The 19,184-nt window shown below is 30.7% G+C and overlaps 1 protein-coding gene across 2 annotated transcripts in view; it reads right to left on the bottom strand.

Moving 5' to 3' along the window:
- Nucleotides 1-2,683: 2,683 nt before the first annotated feature.
- LOC133633814 (broad substrate specificity ATP-binding cassette transporter ABCG2-like) overlaps nt 2,684-19,184 on the bottom strand; it is a 46,625-nt gene continuing 30,124 nt past the window's right edge. For both annotated transcript variants that reach the window (XM_062026534.1, XM_062026533.1), the window contains 5 exons: nt 19,163-19,184; nt 3,653-3,807; nt 3,499-3,588; nt 3,376-3,428; nt 2,684-3,297 (listed from right to left, as the gene is read on the bottom strand). The exon at nt 19,163-19,184 is cut by the window's right edge and continues 103 nt beyond it. In XM_062026534.1, the coding sequence (XP_061882518.1) occupies nt 3,150-3,297; nt 3,376-3,428; nt 3,499-3,588; nt 3,653-3,807; nt 19,163-19,184 (468 nt within the window). In that variant the 3' untranslated portion in view covers nt 2,684-3,149. The remainder of the gene's footprint in view (nt 3,298-3,375; nt 3,429-3,498; nt 3,589-3,652; nt 3,808-19,162) is intronic.

Below are 19,184 nucleotides of genomic sequence, written 5' to 3'. Positions count from 1 at the left end.
CATCCACAGATTTTACGGTAAATAAAAAAAACCAGCAGTTCATCATCAGAATTGTACCGTAAAAAAACGGCGGTAACGTTTTTGTTTTTACAGTAAAAAACTACAGCCGTCGAGTTTACGGTAATGAAGTTGACACCTCAGTTTTACTGTAAACATTTTTTTCTCCATTTACTGTAGGAAGGAGATTCGTCGCGGTTTACCTGACACATGAAACGTCACATAAAAACGTTTCTCCAATTCCAGTATTTCACTGTAAAAAGCAACATCCACAGATTTTACTGTAAATAAAAAAAAAACAGCAGTTCATCATGAGAATTTTACTGTAAAAAAACAGCGGTACCGTTTTTCTTTTTACAGTAAAAAAACTACAGCCGTCGAATTTACGGTAATAAAATTGACACCTCAGTTTTACTGTAAACATTTTTTTATCTCCATTTACAGTAGGAAGGGTATTCATCGCGGTTTACCTGACACATGAAATGTCGCCAAAAAACGTTTTTCCAATTCCAGTATTTCACTGTAAGAGCGTCTCTAGATTTAACAGTAAATTTAAAAAAAAACAGCTGTTAATCATCAAATTTTACCGTAAAAAACAACGGTACCGTTTTTATTTTTACAGTAAAAAACTACAGCCGTCGAGTTTACGGTAATAAAGTTGACACCTCAGTTTTACTGTAAATTTTTTTTTTTTTCTCCATTTACAGTAGGAAGCGGATTTGTCACGGTTTACCTGACACATGAAACGTGACCAAATACCGTTTTTACAATTCCAGCATTTCACTCTAAGAGCATCTCTAGATTTTACGGTAAATAAAAAAAAAAAAACAGCTCTTAATCTTTCGAATTTTACCGTAAAAACAAACAAACAGCTGTACTGTTTTTCTTTTTTTACAGTAAAAAACTACAGCCGACGAGTTTACGGTAATAAAGTTGACACCTTAGTTTTACTGTAAAAAAAAAAAAAAATCTCCATTTACAGTAGGAAGGGGATTCGTCGCGGTTTACCTGACACATGAAACGTCACCAAAAAAACGTTTTTCCAATTCCAGTATTTTACTGTAAAAAGCAACATCCAAAGATTTTACGGTAAATAAAAAAAAAACAGCAGTTATCATCAGAATTTTACCGTAAAAAAACAGCGGTACCGTTTTTGTTTTTACAGTAAAAAACTACAGCCGTCGAGCTTACAGTAATAAAGTTGACACCTCAGTTTTACTGTAAACATTTTTTTTCTCCATTTACAGTAGGAACAAGATTCGTCGCGGTTTACCTGACACATGAAACATGACCAAAAAAAGCCTTTTTCCAATTCCAGTATTTCACTGTAAGAACGTCTGTAGATTTTACGGTAAATTAAAAAAAACAGCTGCTCAACATCAGGATTGTACCGGAAAAAAACAGCAGCACCGTTTTTTTTGGGTTTTTTTACAGTAAAAAACTACAGCCGTCGAGTTTACGGTAATACTCAGTTTTACTGTAAAGTAATTGTTTTTCTCCATTTACAGTAGGAAGGGGATTCGTCGCGGTTTACCTGACACATGAAACGTCACATAAAAACGTTTCTCCAATTCCAGTATTTCACTGTAAAAAGCAACATCCACAGATTTTACTGTAAATAAAAAAAAAACAGCAGTTCATCATGAGAATTTTACTGTAAAAAAACAGCGGTACCGTTTTTCTTTTTACAGTAAAAAAACTACAGCCGTCGAATTTACGGTAATAAAATTGACACCTCAGTTTTACTGTAAACATTTTTTTTATCTCCATTTACAGTAGGAAGGGTATTCGTCGCGGTTTACCTGACACATGAAATGTCACCAAAAAAACGTTTTTCCAATTCCAGTATTTCACTGTAAGAGCATCTCTAGATTTAACAGTAAATAAAAAAAAAAACAGCTGTTAATCATCAAATTTTACCGTAAAAAACAACGGTACCGTTTTTCTTTTTACAGTAAAAAACTACAGCCGTCGAGTTTACGGTAATAAAGTTGACACCTCAGTTTTACTGTAAATTTTTTTTTTTTCTCCATTTACAGTAGGAAGGGGATTTGTCACGGTTTACCTGACACATGAAACGTGACCAAATACCGTTTTTACAATTCCAGCATTTCACTCTAAGAGCATCTCTAGATTTTACGGTAAATTAAAAAAAAAAAACAGCTGTTAATCATCCGAATTTTACCGTAAAAACAAACAAACAGCGGTACTGTTTTTCTTTTTTTACAGTAAAAAACTACAGCCGACGAGTTTACGGTAATAAAGTTGACACCTTAGTTTTACTGTAAAAAAAAATAAAAATCTCCATTTACAGTAGGAAGGGGATTCGTCGCGGTTTACCTGACACATGAAACGTCACCAAAAAAACGTTTTTCCAATTCCAGTATTTTACTGTAAAAAGCAACATCCAAAGATTTTACGGTAAATAAAAAAAAAACAGCAGTTCATCATCAGAATTTTACCGTAAAAAAACAGCGGTACCGTTTTTCTTTTTACAGTAAAAATCTACAGCTGTCGAGTTTACGGTAATAACGTTGACACCTCAGTTTTACTGTAAACATTTTTTTTTCTCCATTTACAGTAGGAACAAGATTCGTCGCGGTTTACCTGACACATGAAACGTGACCAAAAACTTTTTTTTTTCCAATTCCAGTATTTCACTGTAAGAACGTCTGTAGATTTTACGGTAAATTAAAAAAAAACAGCTGCTCAACATCAGGATTGTACCGGAAAAAAACAGCGGCACCGTTTTTTTGTTTTTTTTACAGTAAAAAACAACAGCCGTCGAGTTTACGGTAATACTCAGTTTTACTGTAAAGAAATTGTTTTTCTCCATTTACAGTAGGAAGGGGATTCGTCGCGGTTTACCTGACACATGAAACGTGACCAAATACAGTTTTTACAATTCCAGCATTTCACTGCAAGAGCATCTCTAGATTTCACGGTAAAAACATCTGTTAATCATCCGAATTTTACCGTAAAAACAAACAAACAGCAGTTTTTTTTTTTACAGTAAAAAAGTAACTAAAGCCTTAGATTTTACTGTAATAAAATGGTTTTACCGTCAATTATTTTCCCCCATTTACAGTAGGAAGGGAATTCAAATGGCCACATTCTTCGCCGTTTACCTGACACATGAAACGGGACAAAAGTCACTTCCACCGGTTGATCCTGAGCAGCTGGACGTAGGCCAGGAGCATGCAGACCAGGACGATCCCCAGCAAGGCCACGTGGTTCTGCCAGAACCCCCACGTCGAGTAGTCCATGTCTTGGCTCCGGAGGAACAGCTCGCCCGGGATCCTGCGGCACAGACCAGAGAACATGCAGACTCAGGGCTCGGGTCGCTGTCCCGTGGACTCACGGTTTTCGGATCCTCACACGGTGGCGTTGAAGTAGAACAGCTGTCCCGCCATCTCGTTGATGAACGCGGCCTGACGGGAGAGGAGAAAGAGGATGTGGACAGACTGGAGGATCTCAGTCCACCTGGGCCACGGGTCTTACGTTCAGTCCGTATCGGAAGATGCTGACCCACTTGAGCCAGGACAGCCAGCTGAGCATGGCGTTGAGGTTGACCAGGTAGCCGCCGAACACCTGAAAAGCACGCCGCACGTCAACAACGGAGAGACCCCGCTCCCGCCCGTCTTCCCGGTCTCACCATCATGAAGACGAAGGGCAGCGCTATGAGGATGTTGGCCATGGCGAAGGACGACACGCTGGCGGACACCAGGAAGGCCAGGCCGACCCCCGCCAGGCTGACCAGGGACATGGTCAGAGCGAAGCACAGGAAGGCAGCCAAGGCCGGCTTCAGGCCTGCAGGGGGAACACGCCATCTGGTGGTGAAGCTGGTGAATCGCAGTGGTCGTGGTTTGGTTGCGCTGCTTTTTATTGAGCTTTTTTATTTGACCTTTAACGGGCGTTGCCGACACGTGCTAAAGTCTTAAGTACACTCGGGACAATTAAGTAGATTTTACAATCAAAATAACTTGCAGCTTGTTATCAGAATTTTATTATAGCGTTTTGTCCATTTACAGTAATGCACTGTAAAAAAAAATCTGCAAATTTTACTGTAAAAAAAGAGTTGATGGCTATTTTTTTCTTCCATTTACAGTAAAATGCACCGTAAAAACATTCGTAGATTTTTCGGTAAAGACTGGCAGCTCAGTTATCAGGATTATATCATAGCGTTTTTTTCCATTTACAGTAATGTACTGTAAAACGTCTGTAGATTTTACTATAAAAAAAAAAAAAGGAAATCGCTATAATTTTACTGTAAAAAAAACAGGGGTAGCATTTTTTTTCCATTTACAGTAATGCACCGTAAAAACATTCGTAGATTTTTCGGTAAAGACTGGCAGCTCAGTTATCAGGATTATATCATAGCGTTTTTTTTCCATTTACAGTAATGTACTGTAAAACATCTGTAGATTTTACTATAAAAAAAAAAAGTAAATCGCTATAATTTTACTGTAAAAAAAAACAGGGGTAGCATTTTTTTTCCATTTACAGTAATGCACCGTAAAAACATTCGTAGATTTTTCGGTAAAGACTGGCAGCTCAGTTATCAGGATTATATCATAGCGTTTTTTTCCATTTACAGTAATGTACTGTAAAACATCTGTAGATTTTACTATAAAAAAAAAAGAACTAAATCGCTATAATTTTACTGTAAAAAAAAACAGGGGTAGCATTTTTTTTCCATTTACAGTAATGCACCGTAAAAACATTCATAGATTTTACGGTAAAAAACTAGCAGCTCAGTTATCAGGATTTTATTATAGTGTTTTTTTTTCATTTACAGTAATGCAATGGAAGAACATCTGAATATTTTACTGTAAAAAAAGAAGTTAATTGCTATAACTTTACTGTAAAAAAAAAGTGAAATCACTAGAATTTTACTGTAAAAATAACAGTGGTAGCGTTTTTTCCCCCATTAACAGTAATGCACCGTAAAAGTATACATAGATTTTACCGTAAAAAACTGGCAGCTCAGTTATAAGAATTTTATTATAGCGTTTTGTCCATTTACAGTAATGCACTGTAAAAAAATCTGCAAATTTTACTGTAAAAAAAGAGTTGATGGCTATTTTTTTCTTCCATTTACAGTAATGCACCGTAAAAACATTCGTAGATTTTTCGGTAAAGACTGGCAGCTCAGTTATCAGGATTATATCATAGCGTTTTTTTCCCCCATTTACAGTAATGTACTGTAAAACATCTGTAGATTTTACTATAAAAAAAAAAAAAGTAAATCGCTATAATTTTACTGTAAAAAAAAACAGGGGTAGCATTTTTTTTCCATTTACAGTAATGCACCGTAAAAACATTCATAGATTTTACGGTAAAAAACTAGCAGCTCAGTTATCAGGATTTTATTATAGTGTTTTGTCCATTTACAGTAATGCAATGGAAGAACATCTGAATATTTTACTGTAAAAAAAGAAGTTCATTGCTATAACTTTACAGTAAAAAAAAGTGAAATCACTAGAATTTTACTGTAAAAATAACAGTGGTAGCTTTTTTTCCCCATTAACAGTAATGCACCGTAAAAGTATACATAGATTTTACCGTAAAAAAATGGCAGCTCAGTTATCAGAATTTTATTATAGCGTTTTGTCCATTTACGGTAATGCACTGTAAAAACATCTGTAGATTTTACTGTAAAAAAAAAAGAGTTAATTGCTAGAATTTTACTGTAAAAATAACAGTGGTAGCGTTTTTTTGTTCCATTTACCGTAAAAACATTCGTAGATTTTACTATAAAAGAAAAAAAAGTAAATCGCTATAATTTTACTGTAAAAAAAAACAGGGGTAGCATTTTTTTTCCATTTACAGTAATGCACCGTAAAAACATTCCTAGATTTTACAGTAAAAAACTAGCAGCTCAGTTATCAGGATTTTATTATAGTGTTTTTTTTTCATTTACAGTAATGCAATGGAAGAACATCTGAATATTTTACTGTAAAAAAAGAAGTTAATTGCTATAACTTTACTGTAAAAAAAAGTGAAATCACTAGAATTTTACTGTAAAAATAACAGTGGTAGCGTTTTTTCCCCATTAACAGTAATGCACCGTAAAAGTATACATAGATTTTACCGTAAAAAACTGGCAGCTCAGTTATCAGAATTTTATTATAGCGTTTTGTCCATTTACAGTAATGCACTGTAAAAACATCTGAAGATTTTACTGTAAAAAAAAGAGTTAATTGCTAGAATTTTACTGTAAAAATAACAGTGGTAGCGTTTTTTTGTTCCATTTACAGTTATGCACCGTAAAAACATTCGTAGATTTTTCGGTAAAGACTGGCAGCTCAGTTATCAGGATTATATCATAGCGTTTTTTTCCATTTACAGTAATGTACTGTAAAACATCTGTAGATTTTACTATAAAAAAAAAAAAGTAAATCGCTATAATTTTACTGTAAAAAAAAAACAGGGGTAGCATTTTTTTTCCATTTACAGTAATGCACCGTAAAAACATTCATAGATTTTACAGTAAAAAACTAGCAGCTCAGTTATCAGGATTTTATTATAATGTTTTTTTTTCATTTACAGTAATGCAATGGAAGAACATCTGAATATTTTACTGTAAAAAAAGAAGTTCATTGCTATAACTTTACAGTAAAAAAAAGTGAAATCACTAGAATTTTACTGTAAAAATAACAGTGGTAGCGTTTTTTTCCCCCATTAACAGTAATGCACCGTAAAAGTATACATAGATTTTACCGTAAAAAACTGGCAGCTCAGTTATCAGAATTTTATTATAGCGTTTTGTCCATTTACAGTAATGCACTGTAAAAAAAATCTGCAAATTTTACTGTAAAAAAAGAGTTGATGGCTATTTTTTTCTTCCATTTACAGTAATGCACCGTAAAAACATTCGTAGATTTTTCGGTAAAGACTGGCAGCTCAGTTATCAGGATTATATCATAGCGTTTTTTTTCCATTTACAGTAATGTACTGTAAAACATCTGTAGATTTTACTATAAAAAAAAAAAAAGTAAATCGCTATAATTTTACTGTAAAAAAAAACAGGGGTAGCATTTTTTTTCCATTTACAGTAATGCACCGTAAAAACATTCGTTGATTTTTCGGTAAAGACTGGCAGCTCAGTTATCAGGATTATATCATAGCGTTTTTTTTTCCCTTTTACAGTAATGTACTGTAAAACATCTGTAGATTTTACTATAAAAAAAAAAAAGTAAATCGCTATAATTTTACCGTAAAAAAAAACAGGGGTAGCATTTTTTTTCCATTTACAGTAATGCACCGTAAAAACATTCATAGATTTTACGGTAAAAAACTAGCAGCTCAGTTATCAGGATTTTATTATAGTGTTTTTTTTTCATTTACAGTAATGCAATGGAAGAACATCTGAATATTTTACTGTAAAAAAAGAAGTTCATTGCTATAACTTTACAGTAAAAAAAAGTGAAATCACTAGAATTTTACTGTAAAAATAACAGTGGTAGCGTTTTTTCCCCATTAACAGTAATGCACCGTAAAAGTATACATAGATTTTACCGTAAAAAAATGGCAGCTCAGTTATCAGAATTTTATTATAGCGTTTTGTCCATTTACGGTAATGCACTGTAAAAACATCTGTAGATTTTACTGTAAAAAAAAAAGAGTTAATTGCTAGAATTTTACTGTAAAAATAACAGTGGTAGCGTTTTTTTGTTCCATTTACCGTAAAAACATTCGTAGATTTTACTATAAAAGAAAAAAAAGTAAATCGCTATAATTTTACTGTAAAAAAAAACAGGGGTAGCATTTTTTTTCCATTTACAGTAATGCACCGTAAAAACATTCCTAGATTTTACAGTAAAAAACTAGCAGCTCAGTTATCAGGATTTTATTATAGTGTTTTTTTTTCATTTACAGTAATGCAATGGAAGAACATCTGAATATTTTACTGTAAAAAAAGAAGTTAATTGCTATAACTTTACTGTAAAAAAAAGTGAAATCACTAGAATTTTACTGTAAAAATAACAGTGGTAGCGTTTTTTCCCCCATTAACAGTAATGCACCGTAAAAGTATACATAGATTTTACCGTAAAAAACTGGCAGCTCAGTTATCAGAATTTTATTATAGCGTTTTGTCCATTTACAGTAATGCACTGTAAAAACATCTGAAGATTTTACTGTAAAAAAAAGAGTTAATTGCTAGAATTTTACTGTAAAAATAACAGTGGTAGCGTTTTTTTGTTCCATTTACAGTTATGCACCGTAAAAACATTCGTAGATTTTTCGGTAAAGACTGGCAGCTCAGTTATCAGGATTATATCATAGCGTTTTTTTCCATTTACAGTAATGTACTGTAAAACATCTGTAGATTTTACTATAAAAAAAAAAAAAGTAAATCGCTATAATTTTACTGTAAAAAAAAAACAGGGGTAGCATTTTTTTTCCATTTACAGTAATGCACCGTAAAAACATTCATAGATTTTACAGTAAAAAACTAGCAGCTCAGTTATCAGGATTTTATTATAATGTTTTTTTTTCATTTACAGTAATGCAATGGAAGAACATCTGAATATTTTACTGTAAAAAAAGAAGTTCATTGCTATAACTTTACAGTAAAAAAAAGTGAAATCACTAGAATTTTACTGTAAAAATAACAGTGGTAGCGTTTTTTTCCCCCATTAACAGTAATGCACCGTAAAAGTATACATAGATTTTACCGTAAAAAACTGGCAGCTCAGTTATCAGAATTTTATTATAGCGTTTTGTCCATTTACAGTAATGCACTGTAAAAACATCTGAAGAATTTACTGTAAAAAAAAGAGTTAATTGCTAGAATTTTACTGTAAAAATAACAGTGGTAGCGTTTTTTTGTTCCATTTACAGTAATGCACCGTAAAAACATTCGTAGATTTTTCGGTAAAGACTGGCAGCTCAGTTATCAGGATTATATCATAGCGTTTTTTTCCATTTACAGTAATGTACTGTAAAACATCTGTAGATTTTACTATAAAAAAAAAAAAAAGTAAATCGCTATAATTTTACTGTAAAAAAAAACAGGGGTAGCATTTTTTTTCCATTTACAGTAATGCACCGTAAAAACATTCATAGATTTTACGGTAAAAAACTAGCAGCTCAGTTATCAGGATTTTATTATAGTGTTTTTTTTTTCATTTACAGTAATGCAATGGAAGAACATCTGAATATTTGACTGTAAAAAAAGAAGTTAATTGCTATAACTTTACTGTAAAAAAAAGTGAAATCACTAGAATTTTACTGTAAAAATAACAGTGGTAGCGTTTTTTCCCCATTAACAGTAATGCACCGTAAAAGTATACATAGATTTTACCGTAAAAAACTGGCAGCTCAGTTATCAGAATTTTATTATAGCGTTTTGTCCATTTACAGTAATGCACTGTAAAAACATCTGAAGATTTTACTGTAAAAAAAAGAGTTAATTGCTAGAATTTTACTGTAAAAATAACAGTGGTAGCGTTTTTTTGTTCCATTTACAGTAATGCACCGTAAAAACATTCGTAGATTTTTCGGTAAAGACTGGCAGCTCAGTTATCAGGATTATATCATAGCGTTTTTTTCCATTTACAGTAATGTACTGTAAAACATCTGTAGATTTTACTATAAAAAAAAAAAGTAAATCGCTATAATTTTACTGTAAAAAAAAACAGGGGTAGCATTTTTTTTCCATTTACAGTAATGCACCGTAAAAACATTCATAGATTTTACAGTAAAAAACTAGCAGCTCAGTTATCAGGATTTTATTATAGTGTTTTTTTTTCATTTACAGTAATGCAATGGAAGAACATCTGAATATTTTACTGTAAAAAAAGAAGTTAATTGCTATAACTTTACAGTAAAAAAAAGTGAAATCACTAGAATTTTACTGTAAAAATAACAGTGGTAGCGTTTTTTTACCCCATTAACAGTAATGCACCGTAAAAGTATACATAGATTTTACCGTAAAAAACTGGCAGCTCAGTTATCAGAATTTTATTATAGCGTTTTGTCCATTTACAGTAATGCACTGTAAAAACATCTGAAGATTTTACTGTAAAAAAAAGAGTTAATTGCTAGAATTTTACTGTAAAAATAACAGTGGTAGCGTTTTTTTTGTTCCATTTACAGTAATGCACCGTAAAAACATTCGTAGATTTTTCGGTAAAGACTGGCAGCTCAGTTATCAGGATTATATCATAGCGTTTTTTTCCATTTACAGTAATGTACTGTAAAACATCTGTAGATTTTACTATAAAAAAAAAAGTAAATCGCTATAATTTTACTGTAAAAAAAAACAGGGGTAGCATTTTTTTTCCATTTACAGTAATGCACCGTAAAAACATTCATAGATTTTACAGTAAAAAACTAGCAGCTCAGTTATCAGGATTTTATTATAGTGTTTTTTTTTCATTTACAGTAATGCAATGGAAGAACATCTGAATATTTTACTGTAAAAAAAGAAGTTAATTGCTATAACTTTACAGTAAAAAAAAGTGAAATCACTAGAATTTTACTGTAAAAATAACAGTGATAGCGTTTTTTTCCCCATTAACAGTAATGCACCGTAAAAGTATACATAGATTTTACCGTAAAAAACTGGCAGCTCAGTTACCAGAATTTTATTATAGCGTTTTGTCCACTTACAGTAATGCACTGTAAAAACATCTGAAGATTTTACTGTAAAAAAAAAAAAAGAGTTAATTGCTAGAATTTTACTGTAAAAATAACAGTGGTAGCGTTTTTTTGTTCCATTTACAGTAATGCACCGTAAAAACATTCGTAGATTTTTCGGTAAAGACTGGCAGCTCAGTTATCAGGATTATATCATAGCGTTTTTTTTCCCATTTACAGTAATGTACTGTAAAACATCTGTAGATTTTACTATAAAAAAAAAAGAAGTAAATCGCTATAATTTTACTGTAAAAAAAAACAGGGGTAGCATTTTTTTTCCATTTACAGTAATGCACCGTAAAAACATTCATAGATTTTACGGTAAAAAACTAGCAGCTCAGTTATCAGGATTTTATTATAGTGTTTTTTTTTTCATTTACAGTAATGCAATGGAAGAACATCTGAATATTTTACTGTAAAAAAAGAAGTTTATTGCTATAACTTTACTGTAAAAAAAAGTGAAATCACTAGAATTTTACTGTAAAAATAACAGTGGTAGCGTTTTTTTCCCCCATTAACAGTAATGCACCGTAAAAGTATACATAGATTTTACCGTAAAAAACTGGCAGCTCAGTTACCAGAATTTTATTATAGCGTTTTGTCCATTTACAGTAATGCACTGTAAAAACATCTGAAGATTTTACTGTAAAAAAAAGAGTTAATTGCTAGAATTTTACTGTAAAAATAACAGTGGTAGCGTTTTTTTGTTCCATTTACAGTAATGCACCGTAAAAACATTCGTAGATTTTTCGGTAAAGACTGGCAGCTCAGTTATCAGGATTATATCATAGCGTTTTTTTTCCATTTACAGGAATGTACTGTAAAACATCTGTAGATTTTACTATAAAAAAAAAAAAGTAAATCGCTATAATTTTACTGTAAAAAAAAACAGGGGTAGCATTTTTTTTCCATTTACAGTAATGCACCGTAAAAACATTCATAGATTTTACAGTAAAAAACTAGCAGCTCAGTTATCAGGATTTTATTATAGTGTTTTGTCCATTTACAGTAATGCAATGGAAGAACATCTGAATATTTTACTGTAAAAAAAGAAGTTCATTGCTATAACTTTACAGTAAAAAAAAGTGAAATCACTAGAATTTTACTGTAAAAATAACAGTGGTAGCGTTTTTTTCCCCATTAACAGTAATGCACCGTAAAAGTATACATAGATTTTACCGTAAAAAAATGGCAGCTCAGTTATCAGAATTTTATTATAGCGTTTTGTCCATTTACGGTAATGCACTGTAAAAACATCTGAAGATTTTACTGTAAAAAAAAAAAAGAGTTAATTGCTAGAATTTTACTGTAAAAATAACAGTGGTAGCGTTTTTTTGTTCCATTTACAGTAATGCACCGTAAAAACATTCGTAGATTTTTCGGTAAAGACTGGCAGCTCAGTTATCAGGATTATATCATAACGTTTTTTTCCATTTACAGTAATGTACTGTAAAACATCTGTAGATTTTACTATAAAAAAAAAAGAAAAGTAAATCGCTATAATTTTACTGTAAAAAAAAACAGGGGTAGCATTTTTTTTCCATTTACAGTAATGCACCGTAAAAACATTCATAGATTTTACGGTAAAAAACTAGCAGCTCAGTTATCAGGATTTTATTATAGTGTTTTTTTTTTCATTTACAGTAATGCAATGGAAGAACATCTGAATATTTTACTGTAAAAAAAGAAGTTCATTGCTATAACTTTACAGTAAAAAAAAGTGAAATCACTAGAATTTTACTGTAAAAATAACAGTGGTAGCGTTTTTTTCCCCCATTAACAGTAATGCACCGTAAAAGTATACATAGATTTTACCGTAAAAAACTGGCAGCTCAGTTATCAGAATTTTATTATAGCGTTTTGTCCATTTACAGTAATGCACTGTAAAAACATCTGAAGATTTTACTGTAAAAAAAAGAGTTAATTGCTAGAATTTTACTGTAAAAATAACAGTGGTAGCGTTTTTTTGTTCCATTTACAGTAATGCACCGTAAAAACATTCGTAGATTTTTCGGTAAAGACTGGCAGCTCAGTTATCAGGATTATATCATAGCGTTTTTTCCATTTACAGTAATGTACTGTAAAACATCTGTAGATTTTACTATAAAAAAAAAAAAAAAGTAAATCGCTATAATTTTACTGTAAAAAAAAACAGGGGTAGCATTTTTTTTCCATTTACAGTAATGCACCGTAAAAACATTCATAGATTTTACGGTAAAAAACTAGCAGCTCAGTTATCAGGATTTTATTATAGTGTTTTTTTTTTCATTTACAGTAATGCAATGGAAGAACATCTGAATATTTGACTGTAAAAAAAGAAGTTAATTGCTATAACTTTACTGTAAAAAAAAGTGAAATCACTAGAATTTTACTGTAAAAATAACAGTGGTAGCGTTTTTTTCCCCATTAACAGTAATGCACCGTAAAAGTATACATAGATTTTACCGTAAAAAACTGGCAGCTCAGTTATCAGAATTTTATTATAGCGTTTTGTCCATTTACAGTAATGCACTGTAAAAACATCTGAAGATTTTACTGTAAAAAAAAGAGTTAATTGCTAGAATTTTACTGTAAAAATAACAGTGGTAGCGTTTTTTTGTTCCATTTACAGTAATGCACCGTAAAAACATTCGTAGATTTTTCGGTAAAGACTGGCAGCTCAGTTATCAGGATTATATCATAGCGTTTTTTTCCATTTACAGTAATGTACTGTAAAACATCTGTAGATTTTACTATAAAAAAAAAAAGTAAATCGCTATAATTTTACTGTAAAAAAAAACAGGGGTAGCATTTTTTTTTCCATTTACAGTAATGCACCGTAAAAACATTCATAGATTTTACAGTAAAAAACTAGCAGCTCAGTTATCAGGATTTTATTATAGTGTTTTTTTTTCATTTACAGTAATGCAATGGAAGAACATCTGAATATTTTACTGTAAAAAAAGAAGTTAATTGCTATAACTTTACAGTAAAAAAAAGTGAAATCACTAGAATTTTACTGTAAAAATAACAGTGGTAGCGTTTTTTTACCCCATTAACAGTAATGCACCGTAAAAGTATACATAGATTTTACCGTAAAAAACTGGCAGCTCAGTTATCAGAATTTTATTATAGCGTTTTGTCCATTTACAGTAATGCACTGTAAAAACATCTGAAGATTTTACTGTAAAAAAAAGAGTTAATTGCTAGAATTTTACTGTAAAAATAACAGTGGTAGCGTTTTTTTGTTCCATTTACAGTAATGCACCGTAAAAACATTCGTAGATTTTTCGGTAAAGACTGGCAGCTCAGTTATCAGGATTATATCATAGCGTTTTTTTTTCCCATTTACAGTAATGTACTGTAAAACATCTGTAGATTTTACTATAAAAAAAAAAAAGTAAATCGCTATAATTTTACTGTAAAAAAAAACAGGGGTAGCATTTTTTTTCCATTTACAGTAATGCACCGTAAAAACATTCATAGATTTTACGGTAAAAAACTAGCAGCTCAGTTATCAGGATTTTATTATAGTGTTTTTTTTTTCATTTACAGTAATGAAATGGAAGAACATCTGAATATTTTACTGTAAAAAAAGAAGTTCATTGCTATAACTTTACTGTAAAAAAAAGTGAAATCACTAGAATTTTACTGTAAAAATAACAGTGGTAGCGTTTTTTTCCCCCATTAACAGTAATGCACCGTAAAAGTATACATAGATTTTACCGTAAAAAACTGGCAGCTCAGTTACCAGAATTTTATTATAGCGTTTTGTCCATTTACAGTAATGCACTGTAAAAACATCTGAAGATTTTACTGTAAAAAAAAGAGTTAATTGCTAGAATTTTACTGTAAAAATAACAGTGGTAGCGTTTTTTTGTTCCATTTACAGTAATGCACCGTAAAAACATTCGTAGATTTTTCGGTAAAGACTGTTAGCTCAGTTATCAGGATTATATCATAGCGTTTTTTTTCCATTTACAGGAATGTACTGTAAAACATCTGTAGATTTTACTATAAAAAAAAAAAAAGTAAATCGCTATAATTTTACTGTAAAAAAAACAGGGGTAGCATTTTTTTTCCATTTACAGTAATGCACCGTAAAAACATTCATAGATTTTACAGTAAAAAACTAGCAGCTCAGTTATCAGGATTTTATTATAGTGTTTTGTCCATTTACAGTAATGCAATGGAAGAACATCTGAATATTTTACTGTAAAAAAAGAAGTTCATTGCTATAACTTTACAGTAAAAAAAAGTGAAATCACTAGAATTTTACTGTAAAAATAACAGTGGTAGCGTTTTTTTCCCCATTAACAGTAATGCACCGTAAAAGTATACATAGATTTTACCGTAAAAAAATGGCAGCTCAGTTATCAGAATTTTATTATAGCGTTTTGTCCATTTACGGTAATGCACTGTAAAAACATCTGAAGATTTTACTGTAAAAAAAAAAAAGAGTTAATTGCTAGAATTTTACTGTAAAAATAACAGTGGTAGCGTTTTTTTTGTTCCATTTACAGTAATGCACCGTAAAAACATTCGTAGATTTTTCGGTAAAGACTGGCAGCTCAGTTATCAGGATTATATCATAACGTTTTTTTCCATTTACAGTAATGTACTGTAAAACATCTGTAGATTTTACTATAAAAAAAAAAAAAAGTAAATCGCTATAATTTTACTGTAAAAAAAAACAGGGGTAGCATTTTTTTTCCATTTACAGTAATGCACCGTAAAAACATTCATAGATTTTACGGTAAAAAACTAGCAGCTCAGTTATCAGGATTTTATTATAGTGTTTTTTTTTCATTTACAGTAATGCAATGGAAGAACATCTGAATATTTTACTGTAAAAAAAGAAGTTCATTGCTATAACTTTACAGTAAAAAAAAGTGAAATCACTAGAATTTTACTGTAAAAATAACAGTGGTAGCGTTTTTTTCCCCATTAACAGTAATGCACCGTAAAAGTATACATAGATTTTACCGTAAAAAACTGGCAGCTCAGTTATCAGAATTTTATTATAGCGTTTTGTCCATTTACAGTAATGCACTGTAAAAACATCTGAAGATTTTACTGTAAAAAAAAAGAGTTAATTGCTAGAATTTTACTGTAAAAATAACAGTGGTAGCGTTTTTTTGTTCCATTTACAGTAATGCACCGTAAAAACATTCGTAGATTTTTCGGTAAAGACTGGCAGCTCAGTTATCAGGATTATATTATAGCGTTTTTTTCCATTTACAGTAATGTACTGTAAAACATCTGTAGATTTTACTGTAAAAAAAAAAAAAGTAAATCGCTATAATTTTACTGTAAAAAATAAAAGGGGTAGCATTTTTTTTCCTTGCACCGTAAAAACATTTGTAGATTTTAGGGTAAAAAACTAGCAGCTCAGTTATCAGAATTTTATTATAGCTTTTTTTCCATTTTTCAGTAATGCAATGAAAAAACATCCGTAGATTTTACTGTAAAAAAAAAAAAAGTTAATCGCTGTAATTTTACTGTAAATAAGATTTTACGGTAGAAGAAAAAGAGCTAATCGCTTGAATTTTACTGTACTTACCGGTGAAATAAAAACAGCAGTTTATCGCAAAAATGTTACAGTAAAAATAGCAATGGTAGCGTTTTTTGCCATTTACAGTAGTGCACTGTAAAAACATCCGTAAATTTTACGGTAAAAAAAAAACAGTAGTTTATCACCAAAATTTTACAGTATAGTAGAAATGGTAGCGTTTTTTCCATTAACAGTAATGCACTATAAAAACATCTGTAGATTTTACTGTAAAAAAAAAAGAAAAAAAAGGTAAATCGCTATAATTTTACTGTAAAAAATAACAGGGGTAGCATTTTTTTCCATTTACAGTAATGCACCATAAAAACATTTGTAGATTTTACGGTAAAAAACTAGCAGCTCAGTTATCAGAACTTTATTATAGCGTTTTTTCCATTTACAGTAATGCACTGTAAAAACATCCGCAGATTTTACTGTAAAAAAAAAAAAAAAAGTGACTCAATAGAATTTTACTGTAAAAATAACAGTGGTAGCGTTTTTTCCATTTACAGTAATGTACCGTAAACGCATACGTAGATTTTACGGTAAAAGACTGGCAGCTCAGTTATCAGGATTCTATCATTGCGTTTTTTCCATTTACAGTAATATACTGTAAATACATCGGTAGATTTTACTGTAAAAAAAAAAAAAAGTGACTCAATAGAATTTTACTGTAAAAATAACAGTGGTAGCGTTTTTTCCATTTACAGTAATGTACTGTAAAAACATCTGTAGATTTTACTGTAAAGGGAAAAAAAGGAAATAGCTATAATTTTACTGTAAAAAATAAAAAGGGGTAGCATTTTTTTTTCCATTTACAGTAATGCACCGTAAAAACATTCGTAGATTTTATGGTAAAAAAACTAGCAGCTCAGTTATCATAATTTTATTACAGCGTTTTTTCCATTTACAGTAATGCAATGGAAAAACATCTGTAGATTTTACTGTAATAAAATAAATAAAAGTTAATCGCTATAGTTTTACTGTAAATTAGATTTTACGGTAAAAAAAAAGAAGAGCTAATCGCTTGAATTTTACTGTACTTACCGGTGAAATAAAAACAGCAGTTTATTGCAAAAATGTTACAGTAAAAATAGCAATGGTAGCGTTTTTTGCCATTTACAGTAGTGCACTGTAAAAACATCCGTAAATTTTTACGGTTAAAAAAAACAGTAGTTAATCATCAAAATTTTACAGTATAATAGCAATGGTAGCGTTTTTTCCATTAACAGTAATGCACTATAAAAACATCTGTAGATTTTACTGTAAAAAAAAAAAAAAAAGTAAATCGCTATAATTTTACTGTAAAAAATAACGGGGGTAGCATTTTTTTCCATTTACAGTAATGCACCATAAAAACATTTGTAGATTTTACGGTAAAAAACTAGCAGCTCAGTTATCAGAATATTATTATAACATTTTGTCCATTTACAGTAATGCAATGGAAGAACATCTGAATATTTTACTGTAAAAAAAGAGTTAATTGCTATAACTTTACTGTAAAAATAGCAGTGGTAGCGTTTTTTCCATTTACAGTAATGCACTGTAAAAACATCCGAAGATTTTACTGTAAAAAAAGAGTTAATTGCTAGAATTTTACTGTAAAAATAACAGTGATAGCGTTTTTTTCTTCCATTTACAGTAATTCACCGTAAAAACATTCGTAGATTTTACGGTAAAAAAACTGGCAGCTCAGTTATCAGAATTTTATTATAGCGGTTTTTTTCCATTTACAGTAATGCAATGGAAGAACATCTGAATATTTTACTGTAAAAAAAAGAAGTTAATTGCTATAACTTTACTGTAAAAAAAAAAGTGAAATCACTAGAATTTTACTGTAAAAATAACAGCGGTAGCGTTTTTTTTTCCATTAACAGTAATGCACCGTAAAAGTATACATAGATTTTACGGTAAAAAACTGGCAGCTCAGTTATCAGAATTTTATTATAGCGTTTTGTCCATTTACAGTAATGCACTGTAAAAACATCCGCAGATTTTACTGTAAAAAAAATAATTTAAAAAATCACTATAACTTTACTGTAAAAATAGCAGTGGTAGCGTTTTTTCCATTTACAGTAATGTACTGTAAAATATATGAATATTTTACTGTAAAAAAAAGAGTTAATTGCTAGAATTTTACTGTAAAAATAACAGCCATAGCGTTTTTTTCTTCCAATTACAGTAATTCACCGTAAAAACATTCGTAGATTTTACGGTAACAAACTGGCAGCTCAGTTATCAGAATTTTATTATAGCGTTTTTTTTCCATTTACAGTAATGCAATGGAAGAACATCTGAATATTTTACTGTAAAAAAAGAAGTTAATTGCTATAACTTTACTGTAAAAAAATCACTAGAATTTTACTGTAAAAATAACAGTGGTAGCGTTTTTTTCCATTAACAGTAATGCACCGTAAAAGTATACGTAGATTTTACGGTAAAAGACTGGCAGCTAAGTTATCAGGATTTTACCATATAATTTTACAGTAAAAAATTACATTTTTTTCCCATTTACAGTAATGCACCGTAAAAACATTCGTAGATTTTATGGTAAAAAACTGGCAGCTCAGTTACCAGAATTTTATTATAGCGTTTTTGTCCATTTACAGTAATGCACTGTAAAAACGTCTGTGCACTTGCTGGTAAAAAAAAAAAAAGAAGCAGTTAATCGACAAAAATTTTACAGTAAAATTAGCAATGGTAGCGGTTTTTTCCATTTACAGTAAAAAAGTATAAAAACATCCATAGAATTTACGGTAAAAAATAAGTTAATTGCTAGAATTTTACTGTCAAAATAGCAGAAGCTTTTTTTACAACAGAAAATTAATATTTGATCACACATTTAGGTGTTTTTTTTAATCAAGGTATTCATATCCCGCCGAGTTCTTTGTCGCAATCTAATTGGTTGACGTCCGGGAGGTGGTGTGTTTGCCAGCATTGGCCATCCCGTGTACTGTGAGTGAATGATGAGTGTGTGAGTGCAAATACCCATCATGTAGTAGGCGATGGC

The sequence above is a fragment of the Entelurus aequoreus genome, linkage group LG18 (genome assembly GCF_033978785.1).
Source record: "Entelurus aequoreus isolate RoL-2023_Sb linkage group LG18, RoL_Eaeq_v1.1, whole genome shotgun sequence".
Lineage (NCBI taxonomy): Eukaryota > Metazoa > Chordata > Actinopteri > Syngnathiformes > Syngnathidae > Entelurus > Entelurus aequoreus.
This window is presented reverse-complemented; position numbering and strand designations above follow the sequence as displayed.